Raw genomic sequence first — 18,726 nt, 5'->3', positions numbered from 1 at the left:
ATCCTTCCAGATATAAAAATAAGCCTGATATTCTAAAATTGCCTAAAATAACGCATAACTGTGCTTTATTTACTATTAAGTTATTAAATTAAAAGCCTGGGCGCCATTTATGTGGAAGTGAAAGTGTCAACATCAATCACTGCTGCCAGAATTTTATTCCGCACCATCAGATGCTGGAGAACGTCATGTGGAAAGGAAGCAGCATTTGTCCAAGTGTCAGACAAAGAAATTCATCCAGAACATGTGTCATGATGTGACCGGTGCCAGAGGAGACCTTTGAGCATTTGGGCCGGAGCTATAGTGTGTAAAGCCTGGAGGCTCAGAGCTATGAGAGAGGTAAGTTAGAAATGAGTTAAGCTGCTTCTGTGCAGAGTCTGACTGAGACGTTCTATATCTGTAGCTTCGTTTGAAGTGTCTTTGGCTAAGATTGCTGTTTCTGATAGCGGCTGTACCCATGGCTACACGCTGTTTGTTTATGCACATGGGTGTGGGTTAAATGTCGCTGTGAAGCCGTTCCTGACTTCGGCGGTTGATATCATTTTTATTCTTGTATTTATTCTTATTCCAGGGGCAGGGCCCTGCAAAGAACCACCCAGACAATCATGTTAACTGGTTAGGAGGTTGCTGTGAAGACACTGCTGGTGTCTGCTACTGCTGTGACGTCTGCTCTGCTACTGCTGAAATGTATTTATGGACTCTGAGAGCGCGCTCTGCTGGACGCCGTCTAAAAGGTTTCTTCTTCTATTGCCTAGCGCTCCTTCATGGAGCATGGGCCGTTGATCGCAGTCCACCAGAGTCCCCTATCCTTGGCCTTCTTTTCCAGCTGTTTCCATGTCAGGCCACACTGCTTGATGTCAGCCTCAAGGTCCCGGTGCCAGGTGTTCTTGGGCCTGCCTCTCTTTCCTTTGCCTTTGGGGTTCCATCTAAGGGTGTATGAGGGCGATACATCCCCACCTTCTTCTCTTGATCTCCTCTTCTACTGGTGGTAGACCAGCTACCTGCCAGAGATCCTCCTCAGGCAGCTGTTGATGAACGTTCGTTGTTGTCCTCCAGTAGTACCGGCTCGTTGTTAGAGCTGAAGAGCCTGAGCTTGGTCTGCTGGCTGATTTCTTTAGAGCTCCATTTGTTCTAGAGTTGGATGAATGCGGCTTTTGCCTTGAAGATTCTGACTCTGACGTCTACTGGACGCCATCTAAATGATTTTTCAGCATTATGTTGTGCACAAAATTTTATTTCCTGATGTGGATATATGGATGGAGCTTGGATGGAAAGCTGCAACTTGAAGGACTTTCTCTCTGTCCTACTGACCGAATCACTGAATAATTTAGTTTCAATTTACCTCAAAACGCTTCACAGTCTGCACGAGACACAACACACCTTCTACCACAGCTTCATCTTCCTTTAAGACGCGTAAACATTTGAGCAACATACAGTTCGGCAAACACAGTTGGGTTTTGTAAGTTTGCCCACTTACATAGAAAGTGACAATCTATCATTTTTACGGTAGGTTTATTTTAACCGAGAGAGCAAACATTCATCAAATACAAATCCACGTATATCCTTTATATAATCTGTCTTTTTCAAAATGAAGTCCAGTTCCAAGACTTGGTCCAGATGAGGTTTTTTTATCCTTTTAGATGCAGAAAAAATTCTGGTGCAACTTCACCTGCGACCAAGGTGCAGGGAGGAGGAAAAGAAACTGTAGGAAGGTCAAGACTCCAGCAGCACTAAGAGTAAATGGAGTAACTTTATTAATTTATTTATTTATTAACTCTCAGTGCTGCTGGAGTCTTGACCTTCCTGTACTCCAGAAGTCGTGTCTTTGGACCAGATGCAGTAAAATGTTCGTTTCCTAGATCTCTTTGCGCAGGTTGGGAAATCTCTTCAGCAGCGTCGTGGCTTGTTTCGGTGACAAACGTCCTCCATGCATGTTGCTCTTGTCAGCTTTTCTCTGTGCAGTTGCCTGTGAGGGATGGAGAACATTTTTTATTATAGCATTAAAGAAAAAGACTCCTTTTATAGTAAAGAAACACTTTTGCACATTGGCAGAGCAGAATGGACGTGGGTCTTTTCTTGTCACGAGCTCAGACACTTATTTGCAGGTTCCCTCAGCTTCTTGCCAAACAAGTTCCTTCCGGCACCTGGTGAATGTTTGTCTTTTGAAACATATTAGACATTTAAATCCTGCGCTGAAACGTCGAGCAAAAACCAGAGCAACATAACAATTAACAGACACAGGAGGTCAGTCGGAGCAAATCAGAACGTGAGAGTTGTATAAGAATAGTCACGATAGATCAGGAGTGTCAAACATACGGCCTGTGGGCCAAAACCAGCCCACCAGAGGGTCCAATCTGGCCCTTAGGATGAATGTGCAAAGTGCAAAAATGACACAGAAGCCATTTACTGCAATTTATCAATAAAACAGGCACGAATTCCTAATCTGACCACTAGAGGTTGCACTGTTTTAGTGAGAGTTGTGGGCATAACATGACACTGAGACTCAGAACTGAGCTGAAATTGTCCTTATTCCTCTTAATAAAATGTTTTGTAATAGTATAGTTCATTAAATGTAAAGATTTTCATAATGTGCTTGTACTTTTTTGCACTAAAACAAAGGGAAACATCTGGAGTTGTTGTTATTTAAAGGTTATTATGCTGTTATGTTACTGGTCCGGCCTCCTTGAGATCAAATGTGGCCCCTGAACTAACATGACTTTGACACTGATCTAGACGGAAAAGAAACTCGAGGTTCAGAGGAATTAGAGACTTTTAAAACTGAATGTCTACAAACTTCAATAAGATTCAAAGACAGGCTTTTGTGTGTTGCTTAGCTGTCACAGTCGACCGTCCAACTCCTCTACTTCTCTAAAAAGCACATAGCTACGTCTGTGATAAAAACATGAGCACATACCTGATTTACACACGTATAAAAGCTGTTGATCTCACTGGAGCACAGACCGTCCACAAAGTTGTTCTGCTTCCAACAGACCATCAGGAGGGACATCTCAGTGATGCAAGTGGCCTCTGTGGAGAGAGAGGTTCGTGATCAATGCAATGTGACCCACATGTCAGGAAGTGAAGGATTCTAGTTGGTGGAGGACACATTTATGCAAGTCTGCGGTGTCTGTGTCAGGCTGCATCCTGCTGGGGATGGGTGCTGCCATCAAGGAGTGTCATTGCTATGGGGTGGGGGTGTCTGGTCTGGTCTAGGTGGGGTGGGGGTGCCTGGTCTGGTCTAGGTGGGGTGGGGGTGCCTGGTCTGGTCTAGGTGGGTGCTACATGTCTAAGTAACATCCACACCAATGAATGCCAGGTCCAAAAGTTTCCCAGCAGAACATTGAACTGTCACAAGATGGTTTAAATGTTATTTACTTCTCCTGTCAGTGGTCATAATGTTATGCCTGATCTGTGTATACTTCTTCTTGTCAGGTGTCTCTTTTATTGACATTATATACTAGCACGTGTCCGCGTCTCCGTTCTTACCTCCTTTCTTGGGTTTTCGGTTCGCTACATAATCGTTCAGCACCAGAGGCCTGTTCGGTTTCAGCACCGGTTTTCCGTTCTTCCCGCTGAGCAGCCTGCTGACCTTCTCATTAAGGAGGTTTCCTCCGAAAGCCGCCATTTATTTTATCTTCCTAAACTCCTCGCCTGCTCCTCGCCGTCTGTACCTGAGCTCCTCTCAGAGCTGCGCTGATAAATAAAATAAATAAATACAACTTTGTGAAACGGAAACGTGAAGAAAACAAACCGACTGCCTTCACCTCAGTGTCCCCTCAGTTTCACTTCCTGGTGCAATGTGAGCTGCGCATGTGCGGTTTCCTGTCTTGCTTCACATCCACAGCGCCCCCTAGCGTCCCGGAGTAAAACAGCTCAGATCACGGTACACGCTCTGGCCAGTTTATTAGGTACACTAGGGATAATAAATGCATCCTAAAATAACAGTAATGCACTAAATCATAGCTTCATGGAGGTTAAAGTATTTAAGTAACACAGAAAGCCATTGACTCAACTGTGTTTTCATTTTGTTGTCATGTGTTTCTATTATTTAGACAGCCCCATTTTAGTCAGTGGACTAGGCTAAATAATAGAAACACAAAAAAACAGACACAAAATGTCTTACAGCAGGCCACTGGTGTGAATAAAGTTTTTATTAACAAAAACATACAGAACAAACAGTGATATTATCAAAGATAGAAAATGGAGGAACGTCAAATAACCGAGTATGGATGGAAATAAACATGTAAAAAGTTGTAGCAAAGACAAACAAATAAAAATACAGACACAAACACGTGAAGCATTACGTCAACTAAACTCTAGATTGTCTTTTCTTGTTGCAGAGAGGTGACTTCACGTTCCACTGCCTCAGCGCAGGAGGTCTGAAACACAACAACAACAACAAGAAGCCGGGGGTTAAACATCAACTACACATGGAATACAGATAGTAAAGATATGTTTCACATCTGTGCTGACGGAAGTAAACCAGCCTCAAGGACAAGCATCCTTGGTTAAATGAAGGTAAGAACCAGGGCAACACCTACTGGTTGATTAGTTGGTCAATATGCACCGTGTTTGTGTAAAACATCTAGACACTGTAGTTGAAGAATGAAGCTCAGCACTAACTTCAAACAGGAAGACTAACTTCATTCTGTTTGTTTCCTATCCTACACATGGCCTTCTATTCACCCTTTTAAATCCAAGACGTCTCATTTCGGTCTAATCACATTTTTCTGTCGAGAAATTTATTCTTTGTCTTTCCTGAATTCAGCAGCGGTTCATGAACATGTTGTGCTGTAGCAAGTAGTTCTGTGTTTTAATTGTGTTCATGGTAACGAAGGATGTGCAACAACTGAGCTCTAAGGCTCAAAGGAAAAAAACTCACACTATTAAATCACCTGTAAATGACCCCACGTTGTCGTAAAACCACAGAACACCACTACACATATAACTGAGCTCCTATGAGTTGTGCTTAATATGTTTTCATAAGCAGCTCACACGACATAGATTGTGCCGGTGGATATATATCCATGCATCGCCCGTGCTCTTACCGCTGTTCATTTGATCGCATATGAAGAATGCTGGCGTCTCCACCAAGACCTGAGAGGACACGGTGGACAAAAGGTTAACACTATTGAACACAAACCAAAGGCTAGCTTAAAGCAAAGCAGAACACATCAGTTTGATTTATTAAAGATGTGGCTAAGATGATAAGATAAGATAAGATAAGATGTGGCTAAGATAAGATAAGATAAGATAAGATAAGATTTAAATACAATAGGAGTTGTAAATATGAATATCACACAACTCTGGCTGATTTCTGAACAACGCAGGAGGTTACCGTTGTCATTATAAAGAGTATAAAGTCAGAGAAACTCACTTCCTTTGTCGCTGAAGATCGCGCTGACTCCCTCATCAAAGGTCAGGTTGACATTGACACCTGGATCACAGGAAGGAGATCAGACAGAGGTTGGACATCGCTAGAATGGCAGCATCAGCACCACACTGATAAGATCTAGACTAAAGTGAAGCGAAACATATTCGCTCTATAAAGAGGACAGGGTCAAACAGTCTCCTCCAGCTACAGGCGAGTATCTAGTCATTAACAGACACTAATTATGTGAGTTTCTGATGGATAACACCCACAGATGTTCCTATTTAAACCATCAGCCTTTCTTTAGCATTTTATGAATAAATTACATGACCTGGAGGACTGAGAACCTTCACAGACATATGGAGACTTAAGTCCATGTAGCTAATTAGACAACCACATGAAAATACTGGTTTGAACGTCCGTTTAACTCATTCATTTCATTGGTTATCTAGATTTATTTGACCAGACAGATATTAAAATCATCTCCCAACACTTTGGTTCTTTTGCCGCCTTTTTTGCTCCTGTACTTTTCATCATCCCTGCTACTAAATGTTGTTGTGTTCAGCTCGCTGGAGAGATCTACACAAGAAACACACACACTACTGCTACGAGTGGTTATGTGAACGGCAGCACGCAGCGACTATTTAGGTGTGTGATGGATGTACTGGACAGCACTGTGGGATCGTACCGTGTGGTGCGTTTGGCGTGCTGACGGCTCTGTAGTCCACACCTCCTTTAGACATCACTGCAAAGTCAAACGAGACAAACACAGTCAGTCAGATGATCAGATTGATTAAATGAAAGGATTAAATGAAACCTTGAAAACCTCATGTTTTGTCAACTACAGGCATAAGTAGACAACGATAGCAGTTACCCAAATACACAGAGACAGAGAGCAGTAGACGCCAGAGAGATTTGACTCCACTTGGCCAATCTCAGTCCAGTATTTAGTCTCTTATAGCTTTGTTTTTGGTATCTACCGGCTCTTGAAGAAAATATCACAAGCTAATACTTTTTTGCTGTGGAGCTGGATGTATACAGGGGGCTGCTACCACCAGGCTGGAAACCAGGCTTCAAATAAACAATGGTATAAAAGATATATGTAGAACTGAAGGAAAATTGCGTGTCGTACCTGTTCCTTCCAGACTGATGGATTTAGACTGGGCGGGTTCGTCTTGCATCGGTTTGAGCACACGCCTGATAACACAAACACACACACACACATAAATATCACTGTCTTCTATTAGTGATGCTGTGAAATCAGTGGAATCAAGAGAAGCAAAAGGAAACCCACCGGTCAGTGAGAGACAGTCTGCTGGACTGGGCGCTCCGACGAGGTGGCTGCGGTGTGGCAAAGCTGAACGGCAGGAGGGGCCTGCCCCTGACGGGAGAGCCCTGGACCGAATCCTGAGGGAGAGACCAGAATCTCAATCACTTTGAAAAGGAGATATTTAAAAACACAGTGTAAGGCTTTAAGTTTCCTGCCTCTAGTAACACGCGGTGTGTTCCGACCTGTGCTGCCGGGTTCTTGCTGGCTGCCGTGAGGCTGAAGCTTTTCATCTGCTCCTGCATCTCTCTCTCCTTCTCTGTGGCCTTCAGCGCAAACTCCACTTCAGCCGCCAGCTGCTCGTCTCCAGAGAAAAACTCCTTCACCTCGTTACGGTAGTCCTGCATGGTCACCTGATGAAGCAGCGTGGTTCAGTCACACGGAGGCTGGGTGCAGCTTTGCTCGGCCGACATTTATGAATTAAAGCATGCCCGTGCAGTTCTCACCTGGAGGTAGGTCATGAGGTCTTTGAGGACTGGAGATCGCTTCTGCTCCAGCAGGTTCTTCAAGCTGATAATAAGAGGAACCGTGTTCTCTATGAAGGCCTTCTTCTGGACCTGTGGATCAAAGCAGAGGAGAAGGAAGAGAAGTAAACGATCAGAGATTATATGAACATGTGAAGTTGTGTAGTGTAGATGATGGGGGTGTGGAGCTGTAGCACATTTCACAGAGTTGAAATTCTGCTGCTGCTGCTGCTGCTGCTCACCTGTGACACCACCTTCTTCTGTGCAGCCTGCAGCACAGCCTTAGCCATGGTGGCCATGTTCTCCTCCTCTGGTTCCTCGCCTGCAGCTGCTCCCGCTGTAGTAGATATGGCCTGCAGCTTCATCTCCTTCAGACTCAAGATGTTGAAGGTCTCTGACAAAATGTCGGCACCGTCCGCGTCCAGAGGCAGCTCCTCGTCTGCGAAGCATGCTGGGATAGGAAAAGAAAAAGACAGAGGAGAGAGACATTGACAAGACGTCTTCTGGCTGGTTTATACTTTATGAATCCTCATTTGAGATGAGACAGAGTTAGAACAGGAAGTGTTTCTACGTAGAAGTTCTGTCTTGTTTTAGTTTTACGTACCTAAGATGGTCTGGTTGATCTTGTTGGTGATATTGAAACGCTGGGCGTCTGTGAAGTGCTCCAACAGGAAGCGGTAGATCCGAAATCGCTTCTCACGGTGCTGATCACCTTTTAAGGAAAACCGAACCTTTTCCCTGCACAGATTTATTTATTTTTTTTTAAACATAAAGAATCAAGAAAATGATTAAGAAAAGAAAAAAGCCAGGCGTGAACTGGAGGGGAAAAAAAGCATTAGGCGTCTTCCTACCGGTCACTTTGAGGGAATTTGTTGTAGGACTTGTGTTTGCTGTAGGAGTTGAAGTTGAAGATGCACTCAATGAAGTGCTGGCTGAACATTTCTGGGTTCTTCTTCAGCAGCAGGTGGAGCAGGCAGTATTCACACAGACTGACGAACGAAAACAAGAAACAAGAAGGTTGATAAAATAGTGAAAATGTGTTCAGACATCCCTACCATCGTCTCATGATCTCATGAACAGTTTTGATATTTAGCTCTTACTCTATCGTCATCTATTGGTTTGAGCACAGTGTGATTTACCTGGCAATGGCAGGGACTGGGTCAACCAGCGCCACCATGAAGCGAAAGAAGAGGGAGCCCTTCCATTTCACAAACTCCTCCTAAAATAACAAACATGGCAGCCATTAGAAAACCGTGCTTACTGATACAGAAATCCTTTTTTTTGTGATTTCATGTGTAATGTTATGCCTTATCAGTGTATATTACAGTAAGTTTAAAACACACCTGGAGCAGGTTGGTCAGCATGATGAGAGTCTGCTCCCTGATGACCGCTTCGCTGTCCCGCAGACAGGCGGAGATGTTGGGGATGTAGTGATCCACGATGTTGGTGTATCGAACACACAGGTCACACATTATCACCACCATGTTGTTGCGCACGGCGACCTCTGTGCCCACCTCCAGCTCCCGGGCAAACACGGGCAGGTACTTCTGGACCAGTTCGTCGTGCTGCAGACACAGTTTACCTGAGCCAGACATTAAAACAGGCGTGGTTAAGAACTGTATCTGGCATGCATCGATATCCTCTGATATTCAGTTTGTTTTGGCTGAACTTGTGCTCATTCAGAGCAGAAAAAACGTTTCTCAAAAACCGCAAGAGACAGAGAAGAAGCAAACATAATGAAGAGTTTACCTAAGGTGATGACTCCGTGGGCTCTGACTCTTGTAGACAGAGCGTTTGGTTTGAACTGGGACAAAGGCAGTGAGGCTGGCAGCTCTCCTTGGCACTCTGTTAATGACAAAACATATATTTAATAAAAAAAGCCCAATTTATTTTAATAAATGTTTGTTGGGAGCAGGTATGTAAGTGGATTTGAATAATATCTAATCAAGTCATCTCAGGGTTCTCAGTCATCCAGCTCATGGTATATCCAAAAAACGTTAAAGAAAGGCAACTGGACTTGTAGAGTTTCTTGAAGACATTTCAGCCAATTAGCTTCTTCAGTTCTAAAGGACTGGTGGAGGATTTGAGGTTTAACTAGGAACATCTGTGGGTGTTACTCATCAAGAACTCACATGTCTGACAGACTTAGTAACTCGGATTAAACATCTTCAAGAAACCCTTCAAGTCCAGTTGCCTAGTTTAGCATTTTTCCCAATGTCTTCTCTCACTCTTAACAGTGTTATGTAGCTCAGGTCTTCTACTAGAGGCCCGGGAGCTTAATGGCCCTGCTCAGTATCTTCACCATCTTGTAGTTCCTCTTTAGGCAATTGGTATTTCTCTAACTTCTCATGTTCCTTCTCCCTGATGTTGCTATCACTCTGGATTTCTACATCCCGAAGGATCTTGCCTCGGTCATTCTCTACCATCTTTGGAGATGTCTCCTACTTTGACCTTCAGACTTCCTATCCATACTCTGCACAGATGTTCTTGTACCCTATCCTAGCAACTTGGTTATATACATTTAGTATAAACTGTATGTTCATGACAGCATTTTTCTATTTTTGGCCACAGTGACTCTCACCCATAGTCTTTCTCCTAATCATATTTGTAGTTTGTTCAGTGTGATTGAACTGATTTAGCTCCTGATTAACAAAGAACCTCTTCTTTTTTCTTCCTACCTGCCAGTTTGTCAGAATGCGTGGTGAGGACCGACTCCACCAGCAGCACCGTCCTCTTTCCAACCTTGGCGGGACAGTGGAGTGACGCCACGCCCAGAGTGTGGAGGTGTTTTATCTGGAAGAAAGAACATCAACACGAGCCTTAGACGGTTCATCCCACTGCATCATGTGATTATCACAGCCAGAGCCAGCCACTCTTTTACTTTTATCCAACAATAACAGGTTAGGACTGAAAATTGGAGTTTATTCTGCATGGTAAGTAAGAAGCTGGGATTAGAAAGAAAAGTCTGCAGAGTGTTCGGGTTACCATCAGGTCCTCGTTGAGGTTCTGGGCTCCGCTGTCGCTCAGGATAACGCCGGCTAAATAAGCCTCAGAGACGGACACCAACTCTCCACAGTGCTGGTTCAGAAAAGCCTGAAGAAAAGGAATGAAAGGAGTGCATGCATATGTTTTTAAGCATGAGTGAGAGTGGGGGACAAGTCATCTGGTTTTGTTTTGATGAATTTGAGAATATGTTTGACATTAATTAATGGCCTCTCACTGGACTTTGGAAGTTTAGATTCTGCTTAAAAGAAGATAAAGCCACTGAAATATTTCAGGAAGCACAAACAGGGTTTCTGCAGAGTTATAGACATAAAGTACTAACATGCACTACAAAATATGTTGGAAAACCAGTTGATTTAATACTTTCTATGTGCAGATAAGTGGCAGAAATCATTCTCACGGTGTCAAATAAACTTCCTCCTGCAGCACAGTCCTCACTTACTTAGTTCATATAAATTATATAAATAAAAAGAACGAGCTCTACCAACCTGAGTCTGTTTCATGTCTTCGCTGCGGCCAAACTGATAAAGAGCTTCCACGGCAGCGTTGATCACATCCAGAGACAAAGTGAAAGTCTTCAGCCAAGACATCAGCTCAGCTGGTGAGAGAGAGATTCATCGACACAACAAAAAAGAGAAAAACATTAGACCCTCCTTCAGCAAATCATTCTAATGCTTTTAGATCAAGGCTGGGGTCAAGTTTATATGAAATTAAATAATTTGGGTAGAGAGGACGTTAGATTAGAGTAAATCTGAGAAACCAGTAAACCATTTATCATCTTGACATAGAACACACAAAAACACATGATTTTCTACATTTTCTTCTACTTCTTATGAATTGCAGCATCCTTGACTCAATACTTTGTTCATGTGATAATCACGACTTCTATCTGTTGACAAGAACTAAACTGAGTGAAAGAACGAGAGACAGAGAGAGAAGACAACCAGCACTTACCAACTATCCTGTCTTTGGTGTCTTCGTTCAGATGCGTAGCGATGTCTCCCATGACGGACAGGATGTTACAGCAGGTTGTCGTGTTTATGTCCTTTGACCTAAGAGTGAAGAGAAACGGTGAAAATCATTTGGACGTAGCTTTCACTACGCTCCTTACGACACGTTTGATCCTTTTCAGCTCCTCCATCCTTTTCTCACTGGGTCATCTCAATCCCTTTTCAAAATATGGAAACCCTTTCTCGACTTTTACGACTCCCTGCCGGTGCCCCTTGACAGTGAATAAGGTGGAACTCACTTAAGATCGCAGCGGAGAGAACAGCTATTTCCTATTTTATTCTCAGAACGGTACCAAGTGTGATTAAAGACGAGGACGCAGCGTCCCACTCACTTGACCATGGCGTCCCAGGCGTTCAGGATCTTGTCGTAGGGCAGTCTGGGGGATGAAGAGACGACCCTGGAGAGAAGCAGCCAGGCCCCGGGAGCGTGATCAGCGTCAGTGTGTGAGATCAGGTTATTGATGAAGGTCGGTGTGAACTTGTTCTGCTTGGACCAGATGGTGAAGGCCCTGCTGAAATATCGACTGTAGAAAAAATAAAAAAAGGTTTCAGAATTAATGAAGTTCAGCTTTTCTTTTCCAAGCTAAAATATGTACGGAGCCTTTATGTTACAAAAAACTGGACTGGACCAACCTGAGGTGCTTGCACTCGTGACACAGGAGGCCCAGCAGGTCCCAGGTCAGCCTCTGACCAGCGTCCAGGTAGAAGTTGGCGGAGTAGGGTTTGATCTGACTGAGCAGGACCTGGTCCAGAGCTTCCAGAGCCTTGTCCTGCACCGAGTTCTCAGAGTCCACCACAGCCGGGACCACGCCCTGCAGCCACGCCTTCTGCACCACACTGCACTCTGGTCTGGCCTGGATGGGATGAAGACATCTGTATAAAATGTGTCACAAGACGAAACCTGATATTAATTGCCACTAAACTCACAGCGAGCAGCTCTCCCACACACTGCAGAGCCTTCTTCTTCACCGACACAGCTGGGTCCCTGCAGCGCTCCGACAGCGTCTCCAGGTTATCCCAGCACATAGGGATTACACCGTGCTTCAGGAGACCCAACAAGGCCTGTGGAGGGACCAGAGAGGTTAGAGGTCAGCTGTGCGTGCATCATTATTTAAATCTGAAGGTGTACAGCTCAGTTCTACATACCTGCAGCGCCGATTTCCTCAAGTTAGTCTTTGAGTCTTTTACACGACGCATGAGAAGAGACAGGTTTTCTTTCGCTGTATTTAAAAGAATTCAATAACTCTTTCAGTTAATGTGTCTCACGAGTGCTCACGTATCTCTTGCAGCTACGTATTTTTAATTGTCATTGCTGAGGTTTTGTCTCACCGTCGCAGACAGAGGTGTCAGCGTTGGTGATCTCTACGGTCCTGAACGGCAGAGAGCGGTAAGTTTTCTGAGTGTGCTGGGAGAAGAGGGTTCCTGAAATATGAAACACATATATATTTATAAAATAAAGTACTAGAGTGAACCAGGACTTAATACTGTAAGAGAAAACTAAATGTGTAGGAATCTTATAGCAAGCAGAGAAGTTGCCTTAGAAGTTGTTTTTAGTGTGGTGCAGACCAGTCACCAGATTATATCACTGTAGAAATACTACAATGATGATAATGAGTGTTTATTTAATACAATAGTCTTCATTTTGCACTTTTGGTTAGATGCCAAACGGTTTTTTGTGTATGTACCTGAACTATACCCAGTGGCAATAAAGTTGAATCTAATCAGTAGTAATCCTGTGTAATAAAAGAATAAACCAATGTCTGTTTAATGTATAGGCTCAGAAATTATCCTGTTTCCCGTGAAGTCTTGGTTTCACAAATCCTAACATAGGGTTGCAAAATTCCGGGAATTTTCAAAGTTGGAAACTTTCCATGGGAATTAATGGGAATATATGGGAATTAACGGGAATTAACGGGAATATATGGGAATAAACAGGAATAAATAAGAAATTTACAAAATTGACGGTTGGCCCTTAACAGGGAACTTAAATATAGTTGGGGGGAATATATTGTAGCATAGTCTTGGCTAAAACAACCAGATTTAATGCAAGTACACTCCTCAATCACATGCACACAGCACACTGCTTACTGCAGGGCTATTGAGGCCACGCCCCCTACATGCACTGTGCATTCCTCCATCACATGCACAGGTGATTTCTTGAAGCCTGGAGGCCACACTTTTGAGCTCAAAGCACAAGACTATTGAAGCCACACATTTGAGCCCGCGGACTATATAAAGTCAAGTAAGTTTTGATAATATCATGGGGTAAATATATTTGATCTATAACGTTATTAATGTTTAACTTGCAAATATTAAATAAAAATGTATTAATACAGTAGCTAACTATCTGGTAAGTTAGGTGCTAAATGAAAGATTAAGAGTATGGGCAGCACAGCCAATGGTTGTTATATATGACAGGGGCATTCTCTCTGGAGAAGAGATTGTTGAAATCTCGGCTGTTGAAATGTCATGTTTTTGTATTATTTTGCATGGATGTCTGCTTATGACAAAAAATATTTACATTTATGTTTGGATATGATACAGTTAGTTTAAATTACCCCCAATTTCCAGTTAATTCCCATAAATTCCCATAAATTCCCAACAATTCCCATAATTCCCATGGAAAGTTTCTAATTTGGAATATTTCCAAAATTCCCCAGTTTAACTTCCCATGGAAAGTTTCTGGAAATTTACCGGAAATTTTCCACCCCTTTGCAACCCTATCCTAACATGTCCAAAACTTTAGTATGAAACCAATAGCATGTGAATTACATGCTGCTTATGGTTAAGTAAGTACATTAGTAGACACAAACCACGGCAGCCTTGACCTCAGTAAAGCTTCTCCAAGATATTTATCAACGATGTTGAGACGTTCAGATTGGTAAAGGCAACAGTATCCGTTAAAACAATACAAAATCCTTGTGTTCAGGCAAATGACTAAGTCTGTAATAAAAAAACATACCTTCTGTGGTTTCACCTTCCAACACTGTCTGGGCTCCAGCTGAACAGAGAGAACAGACACTCGTTACACTCGTGAACGTGTGTTCACAAACAACACAGCAGCTCTTAGAATTTATAAAAATGTCCCTTTAGATTTCTAAAACTTCAAAGATTTGTGTTACTTCCCCTCACGCTTGTTCTCATAGTTCATAGCTCATAGGTTTTAAAAGAACCTCCAGTGACAGTAAATATCCTGTCGTTAACAGACTAGTCATTTAGTTCATGATGAGTAACACCCACATATATTCCCACTTAAACCCCAGCTCTCCACTAGTCCTTTAGAACTAAAGAAGCTACTTGGATGAAACGTTTTCAAGAAACTCTACAAGTCCAAGTGACTTTCTTTAACATTTCTTAAATCTACAATGTAGATTAAAGTGTGTGTGTGTGTTTGTTTTCTCACTGGCAGAGAAGAGGTTGTGGACGGCCCTGGTGACGTTAAGCGAAGGCAGCTCCAGACACTGGGCCAGGCAGGCGAGGGCGTGCCCCTGGACGGTGGGCGATTCGTCCATGCGCCGAGCGAACATCAGGTTCTGGATGAGGAACTTGTACGGCAGGAAGCAGGCGAGCTCTGGATCCCTACACTCCTCCGGGCTCCTCTCCTCCTGCCCCAGCAGAACCATCACCACATCCAAGGAGAACAGCCGATGCACCATCTGCAGAGAATGGAAGAACAAGGATGAACCTCTGAAACAGCTGTGACCCATCAGAGAATGGACATGGGCCTTCTGAGGGTGTCCTGGATCATCCCACAGATACTTGATCGGTTTGGGATCTAGTGAATTTGGAGGCCAGGTCAACACCTTGTGCTGTTCTTCATGTTTTTTTTTTTAGTTGTTCCTAAAGTGTTTTTGTGTGTGTGTCTGTGTCAGGCTGCATCCTGCTGGGGATGGCTGCTGCCATCAAGGAGTGTCATTGCTATGGGGTGGGGGTGCCTGGTCTGGTCTAGGTGGGTGCTACATGTCTAAGTAACATCCACATGAATGCCAGAAAGGTACATTTAAAGTTAAAGAAGTTACCTTTGTGTGTCTGGAGAAGTTGGACAGCCACTTGACGAAGCAGGCGTAGTCTGTACTTTCCATCTGAGACGTCAGCATTCCCACCGCCTGGGCTCCGTGGCTTCGATACTCGCTCTTCTCCACCATCTACACATAGACACAACAGAAACATTACAACACACAGCTAACGATGCGTTGGTTGATAGTGACGAAGTCATAAAGAGTTGACACAAACATCAGTTATGTTCAGAGGAAATGCGTCGCTGTTGAGTGTTTGTTGGAGAACTGACCTGGAAGCAGATATGCTGCAGGAGGACTTGCAGGAGAGGCAGAGCCAGCTCCTTCAGTTCATTCACCAGATGACTGCAATTAAAACACAAAAGACCTTCAGCGCTATGAGGCTCACACGAGGGGAAATATACAATTTATTATGGTCTTAATCTTGACGTTTACCGAGGAAACATTACTTGTTCAGCATCATATTTTTAAAAGTCAAGCCCTAAATGGTGATAAATATCTCCTGATTACAGATTTCACAGATTTAGCACTCAAGCTCTAAAATGCAAAGATTAGCAAATGATTTTATGATGGTTTTTCCACAAGTCGAGCATCCCAATGCTGGCCCGGCTGAGGAGACGCTTTCATTCCCTGCAGCAGTTTGTTTTAAGGTTTAATCGAAGCTTCTTACCAGACAAACTGTATGGCCTGGTTGCGGGTGGTGAGGACAGACTGGCTGGGTACGAGGAGGGAAGGCTTTCCTCTGTTGCGTTTATTCATCATGAGGATCACGTAGAGAAGCTGGTGGAAAACCCTCCGCAGAGACTGGAGAAGAGTCATCATTAGATTCAGATTCAGAAGAGACATGCAGGAGGTAAATGTCTAAACTAAAAAACAAACAAACAAAAGAGCTGATTGCACAGTATAGAGTTAGTCTATTGCTCTACTTGTGTATTATGCATGTGACAAATAGAAAATCTTGAACCACTGCCACAGGTTTCACCCAGTGGCCCACAGTGATCGGATCTTACCTCTTTCTGGTCTCCGTGTTTGGGCAAGCAGAGCAGCTGCAGGCCGTAGAAAGCCATCATGGGAACGCTCTTCAGCTCGGCGAGATCTCTGCGCAGAAATGACACGGTCAACGGTCAGCTTTCATCTCGTGGATACGTTCTTCAGCATCACAGAGAGGTGAGCAAGAAAAACAAAAACTCACTGCACAGAAGCGAAGTTTGGTTCGCCAACGACGGGTTCAAAGTAAAGCAGCTTACTGAAGATCTGCAGAGAAAAGACAAAAAGAATAAATAAATAAAACCTCTGCAGCGAGATATTGTATGACTTAATGAAGAGGTCAGGAAGATGGACTCGTGAGCTAACCTGCGTGCAGTTGCTGGCGCTCTGCGGTCGGTCTTTAAGGGGAAACGTTTGCAGGAGTCTGAGGAGGCTTTGAACCAGGAGAACCACGGCATCTCTGATCTTCACCAGGTCCTGACTGGAGAAACTAAGCTCCTCTTCCTCTTCTTCTTCCCCCTCATCCACTTCCATCTAAGAAAAATTTCATTTCATTTTTAGGGTCGCCATCAAATCTTAAGACGTTCCTGTGGGTGTGAGTAGCGCCGTACCTCGTGGGCGTCTTTGCGCTGTGGTTTGGAGCGTTTCCCGTCTGCCTGAGAACTCTTCAGGCCGTCCTTCTTGCGCTTCTTCCCCGAGTCCTGAGGCCAGCAGTGAGAGGTCAGGTCCGAGCACGTGTCCAACAAAACCTCATGGAAAACCTTGTTGGCGATGCTCCCTGAAAGCAGAAGATGTGACGTGTGAAGAGCACTGCACACGATGCTTATCACCGTTCCTGTCAAACGCATCTTTTTCTGTATAATTCCATAAAAGAAAAGGGTTTTATATTGATGCTTTTGGATACACAATGTCATCGCTTCACTACTCGATCGTATTAGACATTTGTGTCTGAGTGGAGATGCAGTACGCTGCCCTACAACGACAACAAGCTCAGTCGTGTCTGACCAGAGTATTGGTCCATCCCTAGAAGAAAGATTAAACCTTGCTGCAGACGTTATAACAAACGTGACTCTGTGGCAGCACAGAAACTATAAGCATGTTCTGTTTCCTCACCTGGGATTCCCAGCAGCAGCAGGTAGACTGAGGCAGCGTACAGGCCGTTCACCCTCTGCTGGACGTTGGCCATTTTGGCTTTTCCTGCCAGGACAAAGGAGGACAGCACAGCCACCAGAGACTTGACAGACACGCCGTTCTCCCCCAGGATCGCCCAGATGTTCTGCAATGCACACGGTTAAAAAAAAAAACGTACATGTCAGTCTAAAACTTTTAACGTATGCCTTTATTTGCACCTGCTATAAAAGATGACGGGGGAAGAACAGTACCCTGTACCTGTCAGTCACTGGAGGGGGTAAAGAGTATACGTACCCCCCATCTCCAGCTTATTTTTTTATAACCGTCTAAATCCTCCTACTATCAGGAAAAGAAGACATCAGTGTTACCTGTGAAGCTTCATCGTTGCCTGCAGACCGTTGCTGGTCAGCGGCGCGGGACAGTAAACACTGGTAGAGCTTTCTGAAGGCCTTGTCTCCGCTGGCTGCGAGTTCTTCCTCTATGGTGTCATCCAGCGGCGTTCTTTCTGTGAACTCCAAGTCCCACACCGCGTCCACCCAGGCTGGAAATCACAGCAGTTAAAAAAACATCAGCTGAAGAGATAAAAACGAGGACAAGGACAAGTCTCTGGGGACGATAACAACAAGCTGTTCTCATCTGGTAAATGTTTCAGGGCAAAAAGTCTGACGAGAGGTTGAATCTTTATTCCAAACAACTTAATATATATTAATATTATTATAATTATTATTATTTTGAATGGTCAAGACCTGAAGAAGAGACACCTGTCTTTAAATCAGACTGCAATTATTGATCATTTTCATTTTCAAAACAAAAAAATCACAGAGACAACTATAACTTTAACTTACAACATGTCCGGGACAGCTTTAGGTTTAGCTGCAAACCTACTCTCTTCAGTTAACTATAATAAGAAATAATATTAATAATAATTATTTTTTAAACCCACACCGTGTGTTCATCACTGGGAGTCAGTGTGTTGTTTTTGTAGCTGACACACACATAACCCGGTGGAAAAGCTACCGTTAGCCTCGTTTTCTTGACAAACAGACAAACACCCAACTATTCAGTCTCCGTATATCAATATTACGGAACACGTTAACGTAAAATTTACAAAAAAAATGTCTGTTTACCTTGTGGGACTTCATTTATCCTGAGAAACTGCAGCGCAGATATCAAATCCATCTTGTCATGTTATTTTTGAATCAGCCCGCTCGAAAGTGTAGACTCGCGCATGCGCAGTGAACGTTTCTCGGCACGCATTCTTCTTCGTTGGTGTCATTCGACGGTTGATCAACCAGGTAAGAGGCGCACTATCGCCACCTACAGATATACATGGGTACATACAGCAGGCGATGGACTTGTTGACAAAGCACATCAGTAAGAAAGTTAGTACACTTCCACACATTATTATTATTTTCCCCCC

At 43.7% G+C, this 18,726-nt stretch overlaps 2 protein-coding genes across 2 annotated transcripts; both read right to left on the bottom strand.

Moving 5' to 3' along the window:
* Positions 1–1,492: 1,492 nt before the first annotated feature.
* chchd1 (coiled-coil-helix-coiled-coil-helix domain containing 1) lies at positions 1,493–3,778 on the bottom strand. Its single transcript, XM_084561408.1, has 3 exons — positions 3,484–3,778; positions 2,912–3,024; positions 1,493–1,963 (listed from the first exon to the last, which is right to left on the bottom strand). The coding sequence occupies exons 1-3, from the start codon at positions 3,620–3,622 to the stop codon at positions 1,853–1,855; spliced, it is 363 nt and encodes a 120-aa protein (XP_084417534.1). The 5' UTR covers positions 3,623–3,778; the 3' UTR covers positions 1,493–1,852.
* A 322-nt stretch (positions 3,779–4,100) lies between these two features.
* ncapd3 (non-SMC condensin II complex, subunit D3) lies at positions 4,101–18,511 on the bottom strand. The gene is made up of 35 exons (XM_084561407.1): positions 18,434–18,511; positions 17,675–17,847; positions 17,289–17,451; positions 16,787–16,953; positions 16,542–16,709; positions 16,381–16,442; positions 16,199–16,286; positions 15,859–15,992; positions 15,461–15,533; positions 15,192–15,317; positions 14,576–14,828; positions 14,135–14,173; positions 12,502–12,594; positions 12,319–12,392; positions 12,100–12,234; positions 11,806–12,026; positions 11,505–11,696; positions 11,117–11,214; positions 10,651–10,760; positions 10,145–10,252; positions 9,838–9,952; positions 8,909–9,004; positions 8,503–8,741; positions 8,299–8,378; positions 8,011–8,148; positions 7,764–7,897; positions 7,402–7,610; positions 7,142–7,252; positions 6,881–7,048; positions 6,663–6,775; positions 6,501–6,565; positions 6,057–6,113; positions 5,375–5,434; positions 5,046–5,094; positions 4,101–4,376 (listed from the first exon to the last, which is right to left on the bottom strand). Exons 1-35 carry the CDS (start codon positions 18,483–18,485, stop codon positions 4,307–4,309), a joined length of 4,233 nt encoding a protein of 1,410 aa, XP_084417533.1. The 5' UTR covers positions 18,486–18,511; the 3' UTR covers positions 4,101–4,306.
* Positions 18,512–18,726: the final 215 nt, after the last annotated feature.

The sequence above is a fragment of the Chelon labrosus genome (assembly GCF_963514085.1).
Source record: "Chelon labrosus genome assembly, chromosome: 15".
Taxonomy (NCBI): domain Eukaryota; kingdom Metazoa; phylum Chordata; class Actinopteri; order Mugiliformes; family Mugilidae; genus Chelon; species Chelon labrosus.
The sequence above is the reverse complement of the archived record's forward strand: the minus strand, read 5'-3'. Positions and strand labels throughout refer to the sequence as shown.